Source organism: Taeniopygia guttata, chromosome 7 (assembly GCF_048771995.1).
Source record: "Taeniopygia guttata chromosome 7, bTaeGut7.mat, whole genome shotgun sequence".
In the NCBI taxonomy this organism is placed as follows: Eukaryota; Metazoa; Chordata; class Aves; order Passeriformes; family Estrildidae; genus Taeniopygia; species Taeniopygia guttata.
In genome coordinates, this window is record NC_133032.1 from 6,334,372 (window position 1) to 6,359,611 (window position 25,240).

Sequence of the window (25,240 nt, forward strand, 5' to 3'; positions counted from 1 at the left end):
TGGCAAGCAAACCCTAACATCCTTGGAGAGGTCTCAGTACATTTGGGGATGCAGTAGGAAATGTTGGATGTGCTTATCCTATCCCATGCTTGTGGGGTGGGTTACAGTAAAAAGCATCCCCTTACCATCAACCTGGTGGCTACAGATCAGAGATCCCTTACTGTGCTTCACATTTTCCTACAAAATGCTCTCTGGAGAGTTTATGCTCAGCTTGGAGAAATACAGCTTCCCACGCCAGAACTTTGGGGAAGTGGGAAGCTTTTTCCTCCCAGCCTGTATGCCCAGAAGGTAATGCCAAAATATGTTGGAGGTCAGGCCAGGTTCACACTGTGATTTTTCTTCGTGCTGAGAGAAAATAAAACAGAGGGTGCTTGGCTGCCCTGAGCTGGTGTGTCCAGGCCCTGAGGCTGGGCTGGCTCTGCAGCTGCTTGGCATGGAAAGGAGGAAAAACATGCATAAATTAGGAGCCCTCAAGGCTACACTTGTATTGCAGCAACAGACCAACCCCTCCGTGCTGACAGGTGACACTCTTTAGTGCTTCCCTTGTGCTGGCAGATACACCACAGTATTAATTACACTGTGCAGCATTGCCCTGCCTAAAACACATGGATGTCAAAAAAACCAACTTCATCTCCTTCCTTTTCTTAATGAGATTTTTGCAAACAAAAAAGAACAAGAGAAGTGATGGTAACTGCATTATTAATAATACATAGTTGTAACTGATTAGTTTGGTTTCCTGTCCTGCACAAGGAAGATGGCATTGTGCTGTGACTATTGTCTTCTGGGAACTCAGGCTGGATACCAGATGTCTGTTACAAATGTTGGGCACCAAATTAAACACCCACACATCCTGAAAGGACCAGCAACACGACATGAAGAATTATTCCTTTTGCCAGCAGTAAAATGACAAAGCAGAGAAGTGACAAATGCTCTAGATAAACCCAGAGCTCCAATTTAATGCATGGGATAAGGACCTCTTTTTCCAAATAAAGACTCCCAACTCTTGCAGTTTCTTACTTCTCCATAATTTAGCTGTGCACATATTTGGCATTTAGAGTGTGACGGATTTACACATTTGCTATCAAATGAGCTGCAAGAGCTAATCAGCTCGCACAGAATTGCACATATTAATGAAGAAGGCTCTTCTGCATGCCTGCGATGTAGACACCCACTTAACTGGGGCACCAGAGACTAATTTGAAAAGATTTTGTTCACGTAGCTCTTTTCCTATGATGAATGCTTGCAGGGAATCATGCTGTAGAGAGGGAGCAAGCAGTATCTGCAAAATCTGGCTAAATGGTTCTCATTACTGAGTGATGGAAGAGCAATAGGAAAGATAATTTATTAGTGGCTCAAAGCTAATGAGAATAATTAGCACTATTATGCTTTCTAAGCAAACACAGAATAACTGTTCCTTAAGGAGCACTGTCTCCCTGCAGCAGTGTGAGTGCTCTGGGCAGGAGGACGTGACTTCCAGGGGCAGGAATCTTACCAACCAAGCACTAGGGCAGGTGTGTGGAAACACCCAGACATCCCATGGGCCCACATTAGATCTGTGATTTCCTAAATTTTGGGCTAACAGACCATCTTTTTTTTCTGTCTCAAAACCAGCTACGCTGGGCTGATGAACAGAGTTTACACTTCACCTTAACTCCTCGGAAGTTGGAAATTGCTGCCTTGAATACTGAGATTTTTTTTGCAATATTGCATCACACAGTACCTTCCAAAACCTTGCAAAAGCCAAGCCAGTCGACAATGCTTTGCAGGAAGTATTTCAGCAGCAATGGTCAGTCCCCAGGAATCCTGGCTGCCAGCAGAAAAAATGGCATTTGGCTTCATTTCCTCTGTAGACACCCAGGTATCCTCCTTCTTCACTCTGTAAATAAAAGCAGGATATGCAGAGAAAACACAGCATCTTCTTATGACCAGTCAAAGAAACTAATGGGAAAAATTCTGGTTTCCAATCAGTTCCAGCACACAGCAGTAATGTACACAACCGGATTAGCCAAAGGGCTACACTCCTGTGGTTCCTGCAGAGCCATGAACGCTCAGGGATGCTGGGCTGCCAAAGGCAAAGGAAATGCCAGCGTTTGGCTACAGTGCTCAACACCTGCTGATAAGAGCTGATTTCCCCCCCACCTCCCAGTTTTCAGAATTTACCCCTGCAGTCTCAGTGTTCCATTACAGACCCAATCACACCAGAGCAAGCTATTAAATTGAAAAGATGTGCACGTGGGCAGCAGTCCCCACTCCCCCAAGTGTCAGTGTCATTTGGAGCAAATAGCTTGTTTCATAGTTTGTAAAATGCATTTGGCAGGGGTTCAGTGTTATTCTAGGAAATCCATGTAGGCAACATTTCTTTATTGGAATATAGCACTATCAGGAATATGGAGAGTGATTTTGATTTTTATTTTTTAAAAGGCAAACAGACCAAACATCTGTAGACTATATCACCAAGTCTTGACTTTTCTTTTGAAAAGCAGTTTGCCTCTAAAATCAAAATCACCCATAAAGCAATTCCATCTGAAACAAGGCTCTCTGAAGCATTCTCTTAGAGCTTACTCATGATGGGAATTTTATCTGCTTTTTTACTCCCAAATTAAATGTTGCAAGAACATAGACCTTACCTCTCTAATCTTTTTTCACCAGTAATATCAATCTGTCTTTGCTGATGCCTATCAGAAAGATTTTAAGTTAGCAAAATCTGGGGACCTAATTTGGTCTGTGGGAGTTTAGAAAAATTCCCAAGGCTTTTTCACCCAACTGCAACTATTTAGGAGGGGCTTGGGGGTCAACGTGACTGTCAGATCCAAAATGCAATTTTACAGGGGGAGGAAAGAGGTAATGGAGATTTGTTAGGCTGCTTTTCTTGACTCAGGTTGGAAAGCAAGTGTCTTTCAGTCTCTCTTGGAGGAGTTGCTCTGGTTTGAACAAATGAGGACACAGTCACTGGGTCAGAGATAGATGGATTTCAACAGAGCCAAATCATCTTCTGAGGTCACAGGGGCTGGGATAGGAGCTTATGCTCATCTTGGGACTCCCAACTTGTGTTTGGTATATCCCAGAGCATTCACTCTCCTGGGAACTTTTCCCTCCTTTCCCCTCCTTTTGATGGATGAAACAAATCCAGCATCTCAGGCTCTTTCATTAGATGGGAAAACCATTTCCCCTCCAACTTCCAGTATGCACAAAATGCTTGGCCCTGCTGCCCTTCATCTCTTGGTCCAACCACACAGCAGGACTAACACAGCCCTGTGGGCTATTTATATCTTGTTTAAGCTAACACTGGGGAACAAAATGATGCACAATTCTGGCTCAGCCTCTCTGCTGTGTATGCTTTTTACCCTTCCTCGACAAGATTTAATCTGTTTAGGGTTAACTATGTAGCAGATGTCCAAGACCTTTGAATCACACCTTAAAAAGACTGAAAGACCAAACTCATAATTGCAAGAGCAGAATCTCTGATTCACTGCAAACCATTTGTTATCAGCAATTAAGTTTCTTGCTGATAAATGATTCATGACTTGAAAGCCCAGATTACTCACTTTTAACCATGGCAGAAATTCCTGTGTGATTATGAACGCCTGGGCTACGCATCTACTGCGACAGGATGGAAGTCTGAATGTGGGAAATGACCAACCATTTAAATACAGAAAATAAGAGCTCTTACATATATTTTTCATTCACAGTTTGTAAAAAAGAACAACATATTTCAATTTCAACGTAACTGATGTGAATATAAACATAAACTGACTTCACTAGCAAATATAAACACCAACTTTCGCTTTACCGGAGGCAACTGAACTAAAACACTCTGACTGATATCCTGACCTGGCCTACTAATTAAAAAGGCTTGAAAGCAAAACTCTGAGCTCCTGGTACACTCTAGTTCACAGTAACTAAGGCTTTTGTCAGCCATTTGATGCAATCATTTATGATGTTCAAAACTGTATTTTTCAAAAACCATAAACCAGATGAGTCATGACCCTGTAACAGAAGGTAAATTATTCTAAAATATTTTATATTTGTGCATTAACACATGCACAACACATTTTTTCGTTAGCCAAGAAAAAATGAATGCCCAAGTCCAAGAAGTAACTGACAAAAGACTGAAGGGAAAAATGAGAATTCCTAATTTTATTATGGTGTAACCAGCTGTAAGGAATTACTGGTCTGAAGCACAGTGTGCAATTGTCTTATCCTAAACATTTACTAAAGCATATAATTCAGAAAGATCCCGGCTAGTGAAGTCACCATTGGCAAGCTATCATTTTTTTCTTTCTTATTTTTGAAAAAGTCTACATTTCTTACCAATTAGCACAAACATAGGCACAGCCTATGCACGGAGACGCTCAACATTTTCTGGAGGGTGTATTTCGTTAGTGCCTGCTGCTTTACTTTGAGATCAAAAGAGGCAGCAAGTTCTGGACTGATCATATTTGATAGTTTGTTAAAAGCAGAAGAATTCCTGTTTGAGATCAAATTGAGTCAATACATATTGTTTCCTAAATGCAGGATGGCGTGCCTCCTACTTATGTGAGGATAGCTTGAAATAAAGAATTATCATGATCTTCTGCAAAAGTGCTATACACAACATAAGTAACTGTGCTAATTGAAAGGAAAAAAAAACCCAGAGTAAGAATCTTCATAAATTAAGCTACTTTTTTACTATGATATTATGTACTATCAGGCAGCAGATTTTTTTGGGTGAAGAGGCTCATCAGGTGCCTAATATGAGAAGATACTTGGCACAGCTCCATGGCCATTCCAATTGATGTCATGGTTAACAAGCTGGCCACCATACAAGGCCAATCAGGCTACTGGTATTCCACAAAACTCACTAATGGCTTCAGCAGCTTAACGGTGCCAAACACACAGTGCCATTAATTGGGCAAGAGAGAGAAGGAAAAAACACCCAGGAAGGAGGCAAGATGCCATTCACCTCCTGAACAGCCCCTCAGCACAGCCTGCAGATCCCAACTAGAAGGAAATGAGACTGAGGAGCAGGAGGAACGTTTCAGACCCAGGTCACAGCTCTCTGCTGTGAGCAGCTGTTTGTGCCCCTGGGTGCCAGGGCAGAGGGTCTGACCCTCACCCAGCACAGCCCTGCACTGCTGCCCAGCACTCCCAGGGCCACGGGCAGGGGGAACTCATCCTGCATGCGCCGGCTCTTCCTAAGCCACCACCAGCTGTGGTCCTTCACCCAGTGGGGAAGAAGCTGTACATGGCTGATTAATGATAAAAATACTTGTCCTTTTTAAAATTTATTTTTAGTTCAAAGTGAATCACAACTTCCTGCCCCTCCCTCTCCCCCCCTGCAAAGACAGAAGTACCTCCAGATGAACTTTTTTTGCTTAAGCATCAAAAATGTAACACATTTCAGCTGCTGCTGATACAGGTTTTACAGTGGTGACTGTCAGAGAGAGATTGATTGTGCAACTCCTTAAGGAGCAAAAAGGAAAAATCCCTCCTACAAATGCAGATAACTTTTGGAATGTAAACAGGTAATACACACAATTACTGCATTACCAGAAGTAATATGCATTTCTCAAAACAGTTGAACATAACACTTTACAACACATATTTGCTATGACCCAATCATAACTTGAAGGGAAACTCTGTACCCTATAAGAATAACCACATACCCCTGTAAGAGAGTCATTCCTGCCATAACTTACAGATACACTGACAGTACAGATGCCAGAGAAGGAGGGTGTAATCTGATTTCACCCATGCTCTGCTAATTTTTAATGTGTGGCTTAGTTCACTCAATACATTTTACAAATGTATGTAAACAATTCTGATTTAAAGACCAGAGAGGTTTAAATGAAAATAACAGATCTGGACTGGTCAATGTTAATGTCTTCATTAACTCAGATACCTTATTTATCCCTGAGCACCTTAAAATTGTTCCCCCAAATCTCAGTCAAGAACACATACGTATGTCACAAGAAGGAAAAACTTCATTTGAATAAATCTGTGTCTTATAAATCCCATCTTCCTGCACTGATTTTAACAAAACATAACAAAACAAACCCAAACCAAGTCCCTCTCCTTTGTTTTTCACATGTACTGCAATACCAGAACAAAAATTTCACCCTAACAAACAACATCACCTACAGACACACTACAGACTACAAAAATATTGCATAGGAGTGTCAGTGGGCATAGTCTCCCAACATGAGAGAAAATGCTAAGTTTTCTTTAAAACATTATGGCAACATTCTAATTTATTTTCCTTTTAAAAATCAAGTGGTTTCATTTTATTTCAAAATTGTACAAAATGGCCATGGCTGTTTATAAAAAAAAAGTCTCTGTCTTGAGAATATGTGAAGTCTCAGGTGCATCAACAAAAGACCTGGAACCATTCACAGTGCAGCGGAAAGCTTCTTTTGAGGCAGAAACTACAATTCATCCTTCTTCTTTCCTACTCTTTCATGATCTCTTTCTCTCAGGGTTCGCATGAAAGTGGTGAATCCAGACTCCTGGTTTTGAAGGAAGAAAAATATGGGTCATATTTTTACCAACAAAGCAAAACAATGCATCAAGAACACTTTGAGCTTCTGTATCCCAGCAGAATATAAACTAAGGAGCAGTTGTTTACTCTCTGTACCCCAGGGCAGAATAGAAACTACTACAGTTACTGCTTCTGCACTGCCTCATTGTGCCATACTCTAGTCCAGTGCTGCTCCACTGCAAGGGGAAAACATCCATGCACATCCCATATGTCAAACTGTGAAGAGATGGGACACAGAGAAAAAGTCCCTAAAACTCATAGAACAAGGTAAAATCTGTCACTAGAACTGCTGTTGATGCCTTTTTGTTGAGAACACTCAGAAGACATTTTCAAGCTGCTTTTGTATGCTATTTGTGTCATTTTAAAAGCAGTTACTGGATTGTTTGTTGACTATATACACATTTGCCACTCATCATCTAATAGTTTTGATCACAATTTTTCTCCTTCTCCAAACATTCCAATGATTGAAATCACATTTTTTTTTCAAGTTACTATTGAAATTATTATAAAAAATTTCAAACTTGGTTGTCTAGATGCCAACCTCTGTATTTCAACAACTTATGATTTAAGGCTGTTGAATGCCACCAGTTTCCTTTTCCAAGGAAAGCTGTGAACATAGTGCTCAGGCATTACAGAAGGTTCAGATGGGTGCTGGAATACACTGTGTACTGGTACCCCAACATTGAAGTTTTCTGGGCAAATGACACTGCCCCTACCCAATCTGACCATTTTTGCATTTAAACAATCACAGGGCACACCATTCAAAACTGGTGATGAAAAGGGAAAATACCAAAGGTAGAGAGCGACTAACAGAAGTTAAAGACTTAAAAGAATGTTGTGGAACAACAAAACAAAATAAACTCTAAACAAACCACAAGGCTGGTAAACTTTTAGAAGGCTGAACAATGAAAAGCTTTTCTAGAACTATTCACTGTTCTTCCACTGAAAATAAATGATTTGACAAGCTTCAGCTGTTTGTCACCTGGAGACATCTGGCAATCAGCAGCCCCCATGACAGGCACTGTGCTAAAGCACTGCCTCCAGCATTACCATGGTAAGAGATAACAAACCCCAATTCAGTGCTGCACAAGCAGAAGACCATAGGGTCCCCAGAGAGGTGGAAGGGGAAGAGAGCAGCCATCAGCAGAGAAACCAGGATGTTCCTGTTGGGTAATTTTTACCCAAGAAAGGGTTGGCTGCATATTTGTCAGGGGATTTGTTAGTCCACTTTCCAGCATATGGATAAATATCTCCTAACTTCTGTGGCCTCAGAGCACTCCTGTATTGGATATAAATTCTTTTTATCAGCCGCCACAGAGCCTTCCTTTCATATATTGTTTCTCTAAGAATGGGTTAGAAATGCAAAAACTGCAGCTGAAATCTTACTTCAATTGTTGGCTACTGCACCAATCTCTACTTTTAAGAAAAGATCCAGAATTGGAACTAAACACAGTATCCATAACAACGGCTGGATCAGCACCATGAAATGGTAATTACTGGAGTCCAAGTATGCTGAAGAAAACTGTGAGGCAAAGCTCCATGAAGATTTCCCCAAGACTAACACAGAACCTCAAAACCTGGCTTTATAATTCATGCTTCTATATAATTTTCTGAGGCCTAACAGCAGCAATAACTTTCAGGCAAGAATCTTTTTTCAAAACCACTGCATGGCTCAAAGACCCCAAGTTTTTCTTGCAGACCCCAGGCAATCAATGGCTGCTGAGGAGTAACCTCCCTCTAGGAGGTTACGACAAAGGCGGCCCACAAATAATTGAATTGCTTCCTTATTTTCAGGCACTTTACAACCACTGAAGGCATTATGCCATTTCTGCCCCCATTTCTTGCACTCATGGCATATAATTAGCTGGCCACAGCAGGACAAAAGAATGAAACTTCAGCCCAGGGGTAGATGGCACAATTTGTCTTCCCATCCTGAGTGCCAGGAGTGAATCTGATTCAGGGCAAATGAGATATTTACTTTCCTCTAGTCTCCAAAGGACAGCTTTGTCCTGGCTATAAAACCAATGGTCTGTCACCATTTGGCAGCCTGGTGGATCTGTAACACGTTTGCAGTGTCCATGAGATCCAGAACTGACAGGAGCTAAGCACTGTATTTTCTGCCATTTCTGCCAGCAGCACATGCAACAAACCCTTCCCTTTCTCTCAGTCCAAATTCAATCACAGACTTCAGCTTAAAGAATAAAATATACAAAGCATATTACCAAATCTAATCCTTTTTCCTCTTCTCATGCTCCTAAAAATAGACCAAGAGTGTTCCTAATGCAGAGATGTACAGGGGTGTGGTACATTATGATTCATCCATGTAAGACAGCAACAGAGGCATGGTAAAAATTCACTCTGCAGTTTTCATTTGCAAGGTAGGACAGGCAGAGGAGGCTTTGTTCCCTGTACCAGGTGATGACTCTTGCTTTCACTTACCCCTCGATCTCCAGTATATTTTTCCACAAATTTCCCGTAGTTGTAATAGTTGAAGGTGGGGTAACCATCAACCCCCTCCTGCTTACACAGGTCATGATTCTGTCCTTTGGCACAATCCACTGCAGCGTAGGCGATCTGAAACACAAGAGATCACACTGAGGCAGGAGAGAACAAAGCAAGAACCCATTCCATGGTGATGCTGCTGCAGCTTAGCCTTAGCAGTGACAGAGACCCAAGTCTTCTGCCAAACATGCAACGGCTTCTGTAAGGGCTTAGGTGTGGAGGGAGAGCAGAGGATGGTCATCACCTGGCCTGTGCAGCTGCATGGCATGTTCAACTCACAGAGCAGAAAATCACCTCCGCAGCCTTCCCACTGAGCTCTGTGTTAGACTCCAAACAGGAAATCCACAGGCTGGATTAATAAAACCAAATCCAGGCACAGTGGTCACAGCTCAGTCATGCTGCAATATTTTTCCTCCCCTTTGGTTTTAAGTGATGAACAGTGAGAGTGGATTTGGTGATGGTAACAACCCACCTAATCCAACCTTGCTCCTGTGGCATTGCTAATGCTCAGAAAAGTTTCCAAACATGGCTGGTCACTTATGCAGCCTATTCACAGATTAGTAATTTCTACTCCAAATAGCTTTTCTTAACTCCATGCAGTTCTTCCAAGGGGATGGGTGAGAAGCCAGAGCATCCTCTGCCAAGCACTGCACATATAGAAAAAGGTTTCTTGCTTACAGTCTCAGCCTGGGTTTGTATTTCCTTTCCTGTCTTCTTCCAGGACTGTACATTATATGCAGCCATTAGCAAAGTGGGCTTTAATTCCTTTTTAAACCTCTAGATGCTACTGTCACACAGACAAACCCTGAACAGGAAAGAGCTGCCACACTTTCAGCCTACTGACAGTGGAGCAACACCCTCAGTCCCTGCCTGCTCCCACACAGGCAGGGTGAAGAAACACAGCCTCACAGCCCCAGAGCAGCAGCTCCGAACATTCAAGTCCTGACTCTATGAAGTATTGAAGAGGGGCTGCCCTTAACAGTTCTGATGCTGAGACAAAATGTAATTCATAGGCTTCTACTCAAAGCAACTGAGCCCTGTGCTGTCATTTCACCCCTGTTCCTGTGAGCAGCAGTTCAGGCTCTGAATGCAGGCTGCTCACATAAGCTCTGCCTTCACAGCATGAGCCAGGCCCTGCTGAAGGGCAAGCACCTTCAAGTACAACCTGTGTAAAGAAACCAAACAAATTAGAGGAATGACTTTTTGCAACTTTTTTGTGGGTTACAATTTATCAAGTGCTAATTTCATAGCAGACACATCCTGATTTGATATTTCCGTTCCACAAGCCTCCTTCAAACAGCTGATCAAAAGACCTTTTGCTTGCATGACTTTAGGGTTGCGGTTGAACTGTTCTTCCATAATTAAAAGATCACTTAATATTCTACAAAGCCCTCCTGCGTCATGGTGACACTGTCAAAATGGGAAAACCTGATCTCATTATCCTAGTAGTAATTAAAGAGATTGGCAAAGCCAACTTCAGTTAATTTGCTTGTTTTGTTTTGGATTTGAAAGCCTGACAAGACCAATACTCAGTATGATCTCGCTTGGTCTGTCTTCAAATGGAAAGTACTAGATAAAGTGAACAGTATTCTTACCTTAAATCCCTGGTTTCTGATTTTAAACATTAATAAGTCTCCTACAGAACCAGGATTCTTGAAAACTGTAAAAAACATGTATGATCGTTTTTTTTTTTTTATTTTGTAAAACACAAAGACTCCTACGCGTTAAGGGCCAATTTAAATGAAAGATTAGGAATAATAAACCGTAAAAGAGTTTCATCTAAGTATTTCTGCCTCTTTGACCTCAGCAGCCAGCCAAAATTTAGAGCTGTGTTGGCTACTTCTGTGTAAAGAAAAGCTTAGAATGGAGACAAACTTTTATTTCATGACACAGCATGAAATAAAAAGAATACTAGAAGTCCCAATTTCCTAAAAACCAGAAGAATAAATAAATTAATCTTTTTTCTCACTGCTCTAAATATCACACAGGGAGAGATTACAGACAGAAAAAGGGGAAAGTATGCGTGTGCTCATCCAGATCTTAGTAGCTGGTTTGAGACATCAAACTGTTGTGACTGATGACCCATCTGTTCTCAGTGTCTTGGAGATTAAGAAAATTAGTTTTCAGTACACTGGAAGGAAAAGGGAAGAAGGAAAATAAACTCTCTTTATCTGTACCTCTGGAAATATCAAAACTGGTCCTGGCTGGAGCAAAGCGTCTAATTTCATTTACAAATGGCTTTTGTGAGAACAGCCCCCAGTGAGGAGAGGGTGCAGTGCAGGAATGCAATGCTATAAACCACAGTTAACCTCATTCAGAACATCTTCACCTGTTGCCTCAGAAGAGATGACTGATGGATATTAAAGAGGCGGCTTCTGACAAAACACTCAGTAGTGTCCTTGAGACACAGCTCTCCTCTACAGCACATGGAAACCTAAGCTGGCCCATCTGTGCTTTAGCTGTGCACACAAAGATCCCAGTCTAAGTCTGTCCACAGCAGCCAGTGAGCCCAGTGCTGTGTCTAATCCAACAGCTCTAATGGCACATCTGGAATGGCAGCTGGGGGATGTGTTCATGGTCTGTCCCCTCTCCAATGCTCCTAATGCTAGCTCCCACACAGCTTCACCACTGCAACCACCATTTTGAGCCCAGATTCAGAACACACACATTAGGTTATTTTTACAGCCAGGGAGGGAAGAGGAACGGCAATTTTCAAAAGCCTTTAACTCATACAGACGTGAGCAAAATTTCATAGAGGAACATCTAATTCCCAAGACTGTATCTGAGGCTGCATTCAATGCCTGCTGCCAACAGTGGCTGAGTAAGAGTACTTAGGAGAGCTTGAGTGATTACTTTAGAGTGGAAATGTTAAGGCAGCCTAAATATAGAGGTTGCTACCATCTCTGTGCACTCATTATCATAGCATCGCACAGTCCTAATTGTCTTGCCTGTCTCACAGCGGAAGATCAAATATAGTGCGCTGAGAGAGGAGAAAAGTGATGCTGGAAAACACTTGTAGCAAAACACACTTCGGGACTGAGGACCAGTTCTCATCTCCATTCCATCAACTCCAGACAGCTGAACTCTGAGACACACCAGAATTTCAGCAAACAGCACTGATGCCCTTTGCTTCTTTCTGTTCGTGTTTTCATGGACTGAATAATTACTGCATTGCTGATAGAAATGTGTCCTACCAGAGTGAATGCCTGCGTGGCTCTGCTGAAAGGCTGCATGTAAAAAGATGCAGAATCCTGGCTCAAGTGAGCAGTGATACACTGTAGAGAAAGCTTCCCCTCATTCTCAACCCTCTTAGCAACAGTCAGCTTTTCTGCTTCACTAAAGAAGGAAACTGAGTCAGGAAAAATAACAACCCAAAAAAGCTCTCTCAAAATGTGGTTAAAGACTTCTGGAGAATATTCCCCTCAGAACTGATCCTCCTACTGAACCACCACCAAGTTACACACTGGAGAGACAGGTTAGCAAGACCTACCTGCTTTGACCTGCAAATCTACTAAGTTTATTCAACCAGAAACTGCAAACATATTAAGCATATGACATCTGCAGTAGGTGTCCAAGAGCCAAGACACTTGGCATCATGTCTCACAAAATCCCTCTCATCAAGAAGGAAAAACCCTCTAAAAATATGTGAGAGAAAGAAACTCTGCTAACACTGGTCTAACATTGATGTCTGTGTATGTCCATTATGGAAAAATCCAGTGAAACAGCTTTCAAAAGGCAAGATTTATTTTAGGGAGATTTTGATTGTTAGGGATAAAATTTAATTTCTTGAGCTTTCCTCTAACCAGAAGGGGAAATCCACTGAAAAAAAGCATTTCAGGGAGAAAAAGCTCTAAGTGCTATATCTGCAATATGCACAAAACTCCATGAGATTATGGATTCTCTATAACCCAAAGCTCTGCTGCATTAGATATTGACAATACATCATTATATACAAGTCCTTCCTCCAGAGCCAATGCTGTTCAGGTCTATCACCACAGCCTGTTCAGTAGCTGTAGCAGGAATAGAAATGTTATCAAATGAAAAGATAATCAATCAGAGATTGTGGACGCCAAAAGAAGCTTCTTGGAGCACATCCAACTTTCTTAATTTTACAAGTAGTTCCTCACAACTGGTATGCATCTTAGAATAATTAACAGTATCAGGTGAGTATGTACAGTAATGCACAATAATGATAACAACAGCAACAACTCACCAAATAAGTATGCATTTCTCCATAGTCAGGATAGGTTAATATGAGTCTGGAAACATCTGGGACTCGAGAACACCTTTACTTGAAAAAGAAATCCCACAATGTTTCATGGTCCTACCAAAAAACTGGGAGCTTAACTACAGAGCTGCAAACTTAACTCAGCGTGGCAACAGACTGTGAGCAGTGTATGAGCAGCTCTGAAGAGCTCTGAGAAAACAGAGCATGGCATGTTTTTCAGGTGAAGAGGACTGATCACAAAAGCTGAGCTGTTGCAAAACCCAGAACTTTTAATTTAGGTGCTTCAGTAGAAGTGGAGCTATGCCAAAAATACGACCACTGATCTCCAGGTGCCCCAACTGTAACAGAAGGGTGATGCCTTATTTGGTTACTAAGTGTTGGAAGAAAAAAGTACTGGTAGTATACTGGTAGTATAATCCAATCATACATCAGAAATCACAGTTCCCTTCCAATAGAATTATGATCTAGAGGGATCTTACAGGTAAGAAACACAGTTACATTCAATGGTTCCAGCAGATGGGTGACCCTCCAGGAAACTCCTCCTTTCTGTTCTTAAAGCTTTCTTTTTAACAGTTTGCCTCCCAGTCACCACATGATGATATAGTAAAAATAACCCCCTGCAATCCTAGCTGCTCTCCTGTTAAAATATGTACTGCCACACACTGGTTTATTGATTCAAGAAAATAAATCTCTGCTAGAGCTAATATTGACTTTTATTATGAAAATTGAAGTGAACAGCTAACTGAATATTGATTTGAGAGAAGAATGATATTTGATAAGCTTAAAAAAAGTAAAAACAAAGTTTCAGCATGGAAATAAATGCTTTCAAACAACATTTAAAAAGTAGAATCAATTCCAGATGACAATTACCTGATTACTAGTAAAAAAGTCGGTTGTTGCTAAATGTCTTAAAAGCACCTATAAGTAAGACAGATGTGCATTCTTCCCTATGATTACTCCATAGGTTTCTATTTGTATCACCTGTTCTGGATCCTAAGAGCAGTTAGGGACTGGCCTTCTAAAGCTTGCTGCAATTCAGCTACTGTCTTGAAGTGAAAGGCCTTACAAATGAGGGATTCATCATTAGCTGCCCTGATGTGGCATGGCATCATTAGAGGAGGTGCAGTTATCAGCTGTTCTCAAAGCAGGGCTATTTGCAAAGGGGACATCCATTAGAACAATGTGATGTACAGTGCTAACATCATCATATTTAATGAGTCTAATTAAAAAGAAATTCAGCACATGCTTTTTAAGCAAACAGGGATCAAATTCCTTGCCAAGCTAAAATATCTCATTTGGATAACTCTGTACAGTCATTTGGTTGGTATAATAATTTTAAACTGTGATTCAGAATACACATTGGGGACCCACCAGTTTCACTGCTGACACCCGAGCTCACCCCATTTGCTGCACCCTTTCCAGCAATTGCTGCCACAGCTGTTTCTGTGGGAACTCACTAGAACCCAGCTGTGGTGCTTTGATTTGGGTCAATGCATTTGTACAGGAACAGTCTCCTGTGAAAATGGGAAGATTGGTCAAAGAGCAGCCCTTTTGCAGGACTGCCAGAGATTTGTTACTGAGAGGCCTTGAAGAGTCAAGAGCTTTCCTTCAGCAAATCCAAACTGGAACACCACAAATCAGTTCTTTCAAGCTGAGCTTTGAGATCAGCCAAAAGGCAGAATGCAGATTTTTTTAAAGATTTAGTTTTGAAGAGAGACTGTGGAGCAGTTGCTGAACATGCCTTCCTGCTCTTCAATCTGTTCAGCTAAGTGACAACCCTCACATTTGCATTTTCTGATGCTCACTGGTCACTGCCAGAACTTGAGCTCTGGGGCACTGGCCATGGGCTTTCCTCTGGCAGCTGTATGCTAAGGCCACAGCGCCCCAAACTAAGAATGCTCCAGATGGCTTTTTTTTTCCCCGCCTTTTTTTCCTTTTAAATAACTGAAACAATATGCTCACCACCTGGAGTAGGCTCTCCACTGATCTGGTCCTACTGGCACTGAATTTCTCCAGGAAGATGGGAAAACTGGAGGCTCTGGTTTGTGGGTCTCAGCCTGAGCCGTGTTTGCAGCAGCCACAGGATTGCCCCAGGCCAGAGAGCAGGCTGGGGATTCTGGCTAAAACCACCAGCACTGATGTGGCCAATGAGAGCTGACATTTGGGGCCAATGTTCCAAGCTGTGCATTTTTAAACTCCAACTCCAGCAGTGCAGATGATGAAAAAGTACAGAGCATTACACACAGCCTCGGGGGAGGGGGGCTTCAGCACCAAAACCAAGACACGTATTTAACAGCTTCAAGCTCTGCTCATCTTCAAAATTCCAGTGTAAAGACTCAAAGTCTCCCAAAGGATACCTTTTAAGATACCATCTATAACCAATTCAAGGCTAGAATGTTTTTGATTGTTCTTTGGCTTCTGCAAGATTAAATGTTTAATTAAAAGACCCTTCTTTTAAGAAAGAAGATACAGTTTAAATGCAAAAATACTCTGTTAAGTGAAAAACCTTTCTCCAGCAAAAAAAAAAGGACACTACTATAGAAACAAAGTAGTGAAAAGAATTTACTACTTAAAATGAAAATTAGTTATCTTGCCCTGTTTTTGAAATAATAAATACTTCCTTTCTCTTAAGCAGTGATTTTACCTAAGTTTGAAACCCTACACAACTACAAATTAGTTTGAAGGTTCAGTCCAATTTGAAACATGGGAATATGACCTGTGCTGCTTCTGGGAACAGCAATGTGCCCTTCTAAAGTCTAAAACAGGTTTGTTTTCTTTTCCACAATGGCCCAAACTGGCAGCAGGAAGCACCTTGGCAGGTTATAGCTGTACACAGTTAAATAGGGGCTCCCAAAATAATCAATCCCTGGCACTTTCATAAGTCATTGGGGTGGAATAACACCATTCTCCCTAACTGCACACACCTCTTTAAAACTGTACCAGCCTTAATACTCCCTACTGGCTCTCCTGTTCCAACTCATTACATTTTATATTTCCCCACTTCAGCCTTAAACTGAAGTCAAGAGTTGCAGCTGTCAATCACTGCAGTCTGAAGGAAAAACTTCCCAGGCCTGCATTTCCCACCATCACCCTGTCCAACTCACTGTGGCATGATTCAGTTTGCTTGTTAATACATCCTGAGGCTCTAATAAGCAAGTTTCACATTGTTTGGAACATTTGTTTCACTTCCTCTGACTGAAATTTTAATGAGTTTCGGAAAGAGAGGCTTCATTTGGAACTACCAGAAAAGTGGGAAAACAAGGATACTTTCTCAGAGAACTTGGAAACAAAGAAGTAACCAAAAGGCATCTGAGCAAACTAATTTACAGCAGTATGAGAACTAAAAGCTGCATGCCTATGAATCCTCTGCGTGCCAGAGGGCAGAAGTGATGGACTCCTAATTTATGCAGTCAGTGATACATGAATGATTTGTTTCTTGTCAATCTGATGCATTCTCTGTGAGTTACAGAACAGATGAGAGGAAAAGAAAAAAATTACAAAAATTCTTCTGTTATGGAGTACAACTGTTACAAAATCACCTCTTCATTTAGAACATAGAATAGGATAAATTATTTCAGCTGGATGGGACCTACAAGGATTATCTACTCCAGCTGCCTGACGAATTCAGAGCTGACCAAAAGTTAAAGCCTGTTGGTAAGATGTTGTCCAAATGTCCCTTAAACACTGACAGGCTTGGGGCATTAATTACCTCTCTAAGGAAGCTTGTTCCAGGAACTGATAACCCTCTTGGTGAAGAAGTGTCTCCTACAGAAGAACCTGCCCTGGCACAGCTTTGAATTATTCCCACATGTCCTGTCACTGGATTCCAGGGAGAAGAGCTCTACATCTCCCGCTCTGTTTCCCCTCCTGAGGAAGGTGTAGAGAGCAATTTCCATATTAAATTACCAAATCTTTTTCTTGCCACACCTAAACACAAAGCAATTGTGCAGGTGGAACAAATTCAGAGATCAGAATGAAATATGGTTCACTGAAAGATATCAAACAGGTTCCTAGCTAGTTATCTGGTTAAATCCAGGGGCTCAAGTGTTTTTTGGGTTTTTTTTAATCCTAGATCTCCATGTGTTCAGTGCAAAAGTGGTTCAGCTGATGCAAGGAAATTACCCAGTGTGATTCAGCCATTGGATACATTTTCAAGGCTGAAGCATCAGGGTCCTAGAAGAGCATCCTGGGCTGAAGTCAGCCAATTTACAGAAATATATTGTATTTTGTGTTATGCAAGCAAAGATTAGTTAGTCATGTGACTGAAGTCCTCAGGACTATAACACAACTTGTGATTTCTCTACATGCACCCCAACAGCTGGTAAAAGTTGAAGGGGAATGGAGATTATATGAATTATCTTTATTTAATCCCTCAATGAGAAAGAAGTGTGTTTCATAGAAAATAACACTTATGCAAAGACTTAAACATAAAAGACAGCAAATTAGGGAAAACAGAACAGTAGAACTCAATTTGACCATAAAAGATAAAACCCCTATGATGCAGATACATTTCTTTCAGTGTAACAGCAATTTTATCCACAAACCTATTAACTTACCAATAAACTAAGCCTATAAAGTACAAATTATGGAAAACTTTCTTAAATATCACAGAAAAAATTAAGAGCAAGTTACCTTGCGATCTTCTTTAAAGACTTCAGCAGCAGTTGTGAAATGTGGAATGGCATTTTTACAGTGAGGACACCCTGTTTGACACAGGAAGAAAAAGACATCATAAACTTTAGTTGTATGAAAGATAGTGGGACAAACTCAAGCGACAAGGTGAGTCAGTGGAAAATTTTAATTAAAAATCATTCTAAACAGGAGCTCCACAGTTCTGGAACGAGCAGGACAAAACATGTGTCAGCTACATGAGAGTAAGCACATATTGAAGATCCCTGTGACTTCAAGGAGTTTAGGTGTACGTTTACAGTTACAAGACATCCCATAAGAGGGGCCAGAGTGCAGAGGACTTTTCTCCATCACCAGTCCCCTAAGGGCACTTCCAGATCACCCGCCACAGACAGACCATTGCCCTGCTCTGTACCTCCTGGTATTGCCAGGTAGGTTATCACTGCTGTTGCCACAGATACATTTGAGCATGGGAATAAAGACAGCACAGCTGGGAACAAAAGGAGGCTGGAAGTTGGAAAGGAAATTGCTGGGAGCATTTTTAAGTATTTGCAAATGGCCTGTGTTAAAGCCAAGCCATTGGGAACATAAGGGAGGGGAAGAGAAGCAAGTCCAATAGGCCAGACATCTTTCATGGATGGAGGGCAGATGCCCAGTCCCAGGTTAGGATGAGTGCTGCTGGCCCTCCTGGAGACCTTCCTGCAGTTCACCACAACTGGGCAATCTCTAAAGAGTTTTACAGACACTGAACACAGGAAGCCAAGAGCTTTGTATGGGAGATGGGCTGATACTTCTTTGTACCACTGCAGCACTGAACAAAAGACCAGCTAATCCCTTGCTTACACTGATTTGACTCAAACACTTCAGAAGTCACAGAAGGAAAATTAGAACTGTTCTCTTGATTCAAGGTTCAGATATGAGTGCTCTTAATTCAGAAGCAATATCTACAAATTATTGTCTATAAATAATATAAACTCCTCTCAAAACATCATTACTATACTAAGTAAGGCTTTGAAATGCATATGTGTAATAAATTACTTTTTTTTTCAAACACAGCACAGAGGCTGATTCCAAGCAAAGACTCAAGACACTATTTTTTGCTTAGATGTACATTGGAAAAGTCAGTCAAGCCTGTGTAATGCTGGTAAAGTAGTTCATCTTATTATTATTTCTGGGCAGAAATAGAAAAATCACAAATGAGTTGCTCACAAGCACCAATTACAGCTTATGCTACTGTTGTTTGCCAGTATTGTACGTGATGAACAAGTGTCTGTGTTACTTTAAAATCAGGATTGAACAAACGCCCTCTTAGGAGACTTGCAGCCACCCTCCTAAGCTACACTCATCTTTCAGCTGACACGAAAAATAGTATCTGTGCATAAACACTGCACACCCCTTTCCACAAAGGAAAAGCTGAACACCCCTTCCAGCTTCACCAAAATATCATTCCAGGCTTACATGCACTGCTTTGAATTTTAGAGCATTTCTTTTTCCAGAATAGGATTCTGAAAGCACTGCAGTGACACGCCTGTGTAAATACACCGAGAGTCTATGCAGTAGCTAAGAATACCAGAAAGTCAAGGGGATGTTTCCTGGGAAACTGAGGCACTCCTGTAAATTCACCTTAATGGCTTCAAACTCTTTATGCAGCACGATGGCAGCTGTGTCTCAGTGGGAGACAGTGCAGTGTTCTACAGCTTGCAAACTATTAACTTTGTTGAATTGTTCAGCATTTGCCTGGAAGAAAATGGTCATGAAAGAAAAGGAGGAGGAGGAAGAAAAGAAGAAAGAAGAGGAGGAGGAGGCTAGGGTTTCAGGCTGCTCCCATGTCCATCAGCCCACTTTGGTGACCCATTTTCTCTCTTAGCACTTGTCTGGCTTGTCTGCCTGATACCGAAGAGCCTGCAGGTCAAGCCTGCCTCTTAACAAATCTTGGATAATTTCCTGTACTGTTGGGGATGGGGGGGGGATTGCCTCGGTTGACTTGTTAACCCTGTTCTACACAAATAAATCAGAACCGGTGACAACATCTAAAAAGAATTTCAGAAACAAAAAATGGATAAAAATCAGGCACCTCTAAAACAGGAACACTTGGTCTTAACTACATGCTGCAGTTTTTCTGGAAAGCACTTCTAACTGTTACACTAAAACATAAAGGTTCTTAAAAACTTAAGCCTTTAGGTTCCCTTTTTTGCTTATGATCTTGAGCTTGAAATTTAGGTTTCACCAAAGAACATCTTGCAAACCCTCAATAAAAGATATTTCAGGACAGTAAGGCCTCTCAAAGCCCTAGAGAAGTTGTAGCAGGTAAGAGCTCTTCATGAGCCGCATTCCACAAGAAAATGAGGACAAAAATAACAAGCATATTTTTCTACACAAAAATACCAAATCCAAAACCAAATCAAGAGAATTTACCTTCATTTTCCCATCTGAAGCTCCATCCCTCCTCCCTTCACTTCTCCTTTGGCCCAGCCTCCTTTCTTTACTGCACTGTGCTCACAAAACTAAAACACAACCATATGGCTTTTGGCAGAGCTGCCTCCAAGTCCAGTAGGCATTTTGTTAGCCTTGGACATCCATCCACGGAACAGATGTGAATGCTACACTGAATTCCCAAGGAGTTTCAAGGAGTCACTGAAAAAGGGGGAAGGAGCACATCATATGGAACAGCAGAACTTCATCTGTTACAACTTAGAAGGGTTGCCAAATGCAGCAAACACTTGGAAGTCACCCAACCCAGTCATTCTATTTAAAGCACACATGCCAAAAAAAATAAAAGCAGAGGTTGATGTCTTCATTTTGACAGACGGAAAACTTGTTCTCCCCATTCCCTCTTCACACCCTCTATCACACGTTTATTTTAAGTGTTAACACTATCTTCTAGATTCGAAAGTGCAAGGAAAGGAAATGTACTGAGAACAGTACATGAGGATAGGAAGTGTGCAGCCTCCTTACAAAGGAATTTTCAGATGGGCTGCAATGCAAAGAGATTAAACCGGTGGCATATGAAGGTGTGGGTAAAGTGTCAAGAACCAAAAGGTCCTGCCCCTTCTCAGTCACTACGGACTAAACAAGTTGGAAAATTCATTTTAGTTTAATAATTTGGATCCTATGGTAAGCACACAGACTTCCTGAAAGGACAAGAAAGTGGAGTTTTAACTGAGCAGCACTGAAAAGCAGCACTTCTGGGAGCAGAGCCTTCTAACACAGATGCAGGGCTTTGCTTTAACAATTTTCTTTTTTCATTTTTACAACAGTGTCAAATTTGATCTCAACAGGGTTAAGAGCAGATGTGAACTTAACAGTAATTTCCTGTACCTGACTTGAGAAATGTGAAAAAAATCTGCTCCTGAAACATCCAGCCTTTCCACAGGATCCCAGTACTGGCACTGAAAACCTCTAATCGCTCCTGCACATCTCAAGATAACTCCATTTCCTACTGCAGAAACACAGTTGCATCACCTGGTAGGAAAACAAGAGAACTTGCCATCTCAGGCACGTGCAATAGCCTGTGCTGAGGCCATTCCCTGTTCACAATCAGCAAACAATACAGCTTTAACAGAGCTCTAGTCAGGCACTCAGCTCTGTGCTCAGAATTTGGCTCTCTGGAGGATCCCCCATACAGTCCATGGTGGCATCTGCTCCCCCTGACCTGTTGGGGCACAAGGGCTGCCTGCTCAAATCACAGGTCCAAAACACCTGCAGCTGAGGAGTTCTTAAGTTCTCTTTGTCCTTGTACTACAAATTTAAAAATGTACACAACCCCAGTATTTTCTACAAGGTTTTTCTCCACCATTCATGTTGTAAAAGTTGGTAGGAGATGTGGTACAGTCACAGCAGGCACCATCACACTCCTCACCTTGAAAACCAAGGAGTTCTCGACTGAGCCAGTATATGAGAAATATGGTTTCTGTGGGAAAAGTTCAAGAGGAATGGCTGATGAACAGCAGATGAGGGAAATCGAGCAAGCAAGTAAGCAGGCTTCACTCAGAGCCATTATCACTGAGGGGAGAGGGAGTCTGATTAAATCTCCTCTAATTAGAGAGGCATTTAAAGGAAAGCTAGTGGGTCTTTAGGGAGATGAAGTGATGGAAAATATATAACCCAGCTTGTTTTCCATGGACGGGATTTAGTGATAGTAGGAATAACCTCAAGGCACAGCACCTTCTCAGGGTATCTTTGAGGAAAGACCAAGGAGCCAGCACTGTTTGGGCACAGAAAGGGGCTGGAACTTCACTCTTGTGGAAACACTGCTTTGAGGACTGTGAAGAAGAATTGCAGGGTTGAGCTGGATGCGATTTCCAAAATGATGCCACAACACATTTGTTACATGATGTAAAACAAAGATAGCACATGGGATAATAGAAAAACTTAACTATGTGCTCACATCACATGCTCACATCATTTTTTGGTTTTTAAACAAAAAGGAGACTCAGGAAAAGATAATAGAAACCCATTTTTCAGGTATAGTAAGAATGACACTAAATTGATATGATGTGGTAGCAATTTGATAAATTTTCAGACATAATAATATCCTGTGAAAACATTTTCCATAATTGCAAGATCCCATGGGATGCAGAAGGGATGCAAAGAGGGTTTCAAAGCAACGAAACAACCTAGTCAGTAACCTACATGTCTTTATCATATTCAAATGGAGAATTTTCCATTGAACAGGGCTTATTTTTTTTAATCAATGAATTGTTTGGAGATGATAGTGAGTCAAAAGTAAAACTTAAGAGATTCTTAAAACTTCAGTGTACAAAGATATTAGGACCAGATGGCAATTCTAAAGATGTCTCAAGAGTAGTGCATGAAACAGATGCACCCTGTTGTACAACAGTCACCTCATTACATTTAAAATAAAATTGTGGCAAATGTGCAGAACTGCCTAAAGAAATCAAGTCCTCTTTCCAAAAACACAGGTTTCTACTTGTTTAAATATGAAAAAACATCCTTTAAGTTAAGTTACTTCATGCTTTGTTTAATTTGAAACTACAAAGCCCAGTGATATAATATAACCTCTCTACAGCTGAACAGTACAAGGTTAATTCAGTTTCCTTAGAAGACTGAAAGCTGTATTAGCATAGCACATGGAAGAAAGGTGAAGCTGTTTTTTAATGAATATAAATCAAAAGCTAACAATTTGTACAAAATAGATAAAGGAAGCAAATGGACATCAAAGCAATACCTACAGTCAGCAGAGGTAATAATGATGTTTTAAGTATATAAGGGGCTTTAAATGTATTAGGAGCACAAGAAATCCTAACAATGCTAGCCATATAGCTTTGAAAGAAAATAATGGAGTTGTCAAAATGTATTTCACAGAATATATAAATTAAAATAGTAGGCAGATGTGGAGTTCAGATGCCTGGCACCTCTGAAGTGCTGTTTGCAGCTCTGGGCCCACAAATCACCAGTAAGTTCAAACTGGAGGGGGTTCAAAAAACCCATAAGAAAAACAACAGAACTGAAAGACGTGTTTCATGGCAAAGGGAGTCAGGAAGCTCAGTGTGTCAACAGCTTAAATCCAAATATTAAGAAGTGATAGAAATCGAGAAAAGTCAGTCTCTAAATTTCATTATCACTAGCTATTCAAACTGGGTGCCAAAGTCTGAGTAAGCTCCAGAGCTGGTTGCGTGCTGAAGCCAGTGAAATTTAGATGGAAATTCACATTCCCCATCACTAGTGATTTTTAGTCTGAAAGGAAATAGTTTTCTAAAAGAGAAAATCACACAGTGGCTCTTTACCTGATCAAAAGACAGCTCTCCTTGCCTTGCATCGCTGAGCTGAGACTGCTACAGCAGTGACATGGTCTGGCTGTCCTCGTGTCACCATCTCCAAGTGGCCGGAGCTGCAGGAGGCCAGCACTGCTCATGGGTCAGGCAAGGACGACAGCCCTGCCAACCCCAACCTGAGCATCCCAACTAGAACCCTACAGCAGCACAGACTGGGCATTTTGACTTCAGAAAGCACTACCTTATACCTTCTGCCCATCAGTAATGCACAATGATTTATAACCCTACCCGTGCTGTTGCCGTGCATGCTTTTAGCATCTCTTATGCAATAAAATCTTGAGAAATAAAGTAACAAAGTGGTGTGCATATATTTTACATGAGGTTTTTTTAAGTAGAGAGTTTAAACATGCACACATTTTAATGTAGACTGCTTTCATATTAAATACACTAACTTAAACTGTCGGTACTTTCATAACAAAGTCCTGGCCAACTCCTTAGAGGAGATCTGAAAGCCCAGTGATTTGTGAGACCGTGGCATTTCTGCTGTTTGTGCTGTATGCTCAGCATGAGAAAGGGCTCTGCTCCCCCCTCAGCCCCCGGCTTCCTTTAGTACCTCTCAACGGGTGATCTCAAATGCTTTAACTAATATCAATTAATTATGCTTCAAATTGCCCCTAAGAGAGACAGGCATGATTATCCCCCTCTGTCATTACATCCAAGGTTAAACAGAGTCAGGAAGAGGTTAAGTGACTTGCAGGGTTCACAATCCTGCCTGACAGGGAGCCAGGCTGCAAGGTGCTGACTCCATTTGCTCAGCTGTGAAACCATCAGGGCCCCAGAGGGCTCAGCACGTGGCAGGATGGAGCCCTCAGTGTGCAAAGTGCAGAGCAGAGAATGACTTTCCAATTCCCCATCTCTGCTTGAAATCATCACGGTTTAAATAACAGGGGTAGATAGTGCCCTCTGTTACTGGCTTTTAAATTACTGCAATTCTAAGCAAGTTGCAAGCAGCAACTCTGCACAGCTATCAAAGCCAGCCCGGGAGCTTGTACACCACAGAGTCAAGCAAAGCCTGTTTCCACTTCAAGAGTTCCAAGCGATTAACTAGAATTAAAACCAGAATATTACTTGGTCAATCAAGGAAAGACAGGCCACAGACAGTAATTGCACAGATAAGAGCTGAAAAAGGGTATACTGCTTAAACCAATGCAATTTGTGTGGCTGCAGGAGTTATTGAATCCACAGGCAGATTTGAGAAAGGCATTTGGAGATCTAAGTGAAAGGTTAATTCACTTTGTTTAACCAGTAGAGAACTGGAGGGTTTTTTACTGCATATCTGCACCCAATGCTCACTTGATGACCTGACACCATAGAATAATCATATCTCTAAGACACAAGATATTAGTAAATTGAACTGCAGCAGCAGTTAACCAAGTTGGCAGCAGCAGTTAACCAAGCCAGCATCAGCCGTGGTTAACTGCAAACACAGTTATAGAGCAAATGAAATAATTTTGTTTGATATACCAGTGGACACCACTAATAGAAGACACACTACTGAGTTAGCAACAGCCAGCAGAGCACTGGAATTTCAACTGCACTGATGCTTAAAAGCAGCTCCTGTCAAGACAA

The 25,240-nt window shown here is 41.4% G+C and overlaps 1 protein-coding gene across 1 annotated transcript in view; it reads right to left on the reverse strand.

Annotated features, from left to right (window-relative positions):
• Positions 1–3,648: 3,648 nt before the first annotated feature.
• Positions 3,649–25,240, reverse strand: part of PDIA5 (protein disulfide isomerase family A member 5) — a 100,354-nt gene continuing 78,762 nt past the window's right edge. Inside the window, exons 15-17 of the mRNA XM_030277144.4 lie at positions 17,880–17,950; positions 8,957–9,091; positions 3,649–6,485 (exon numbers count right to left, since the gene is read on the reverse strand). Coding sequence (XP_030133004.3) covers positions 6,405–6,485; positions 8,957–9,091; positions 17,880–17,950 — 287 coding nt within the window. The 3' untranslated portion in view covers positions 3,649–6,404. The remainder of the gene's footprint in view (positions 6,486–8,956; positions 9,092–17,879; positions 17,951–25,240) is intronic.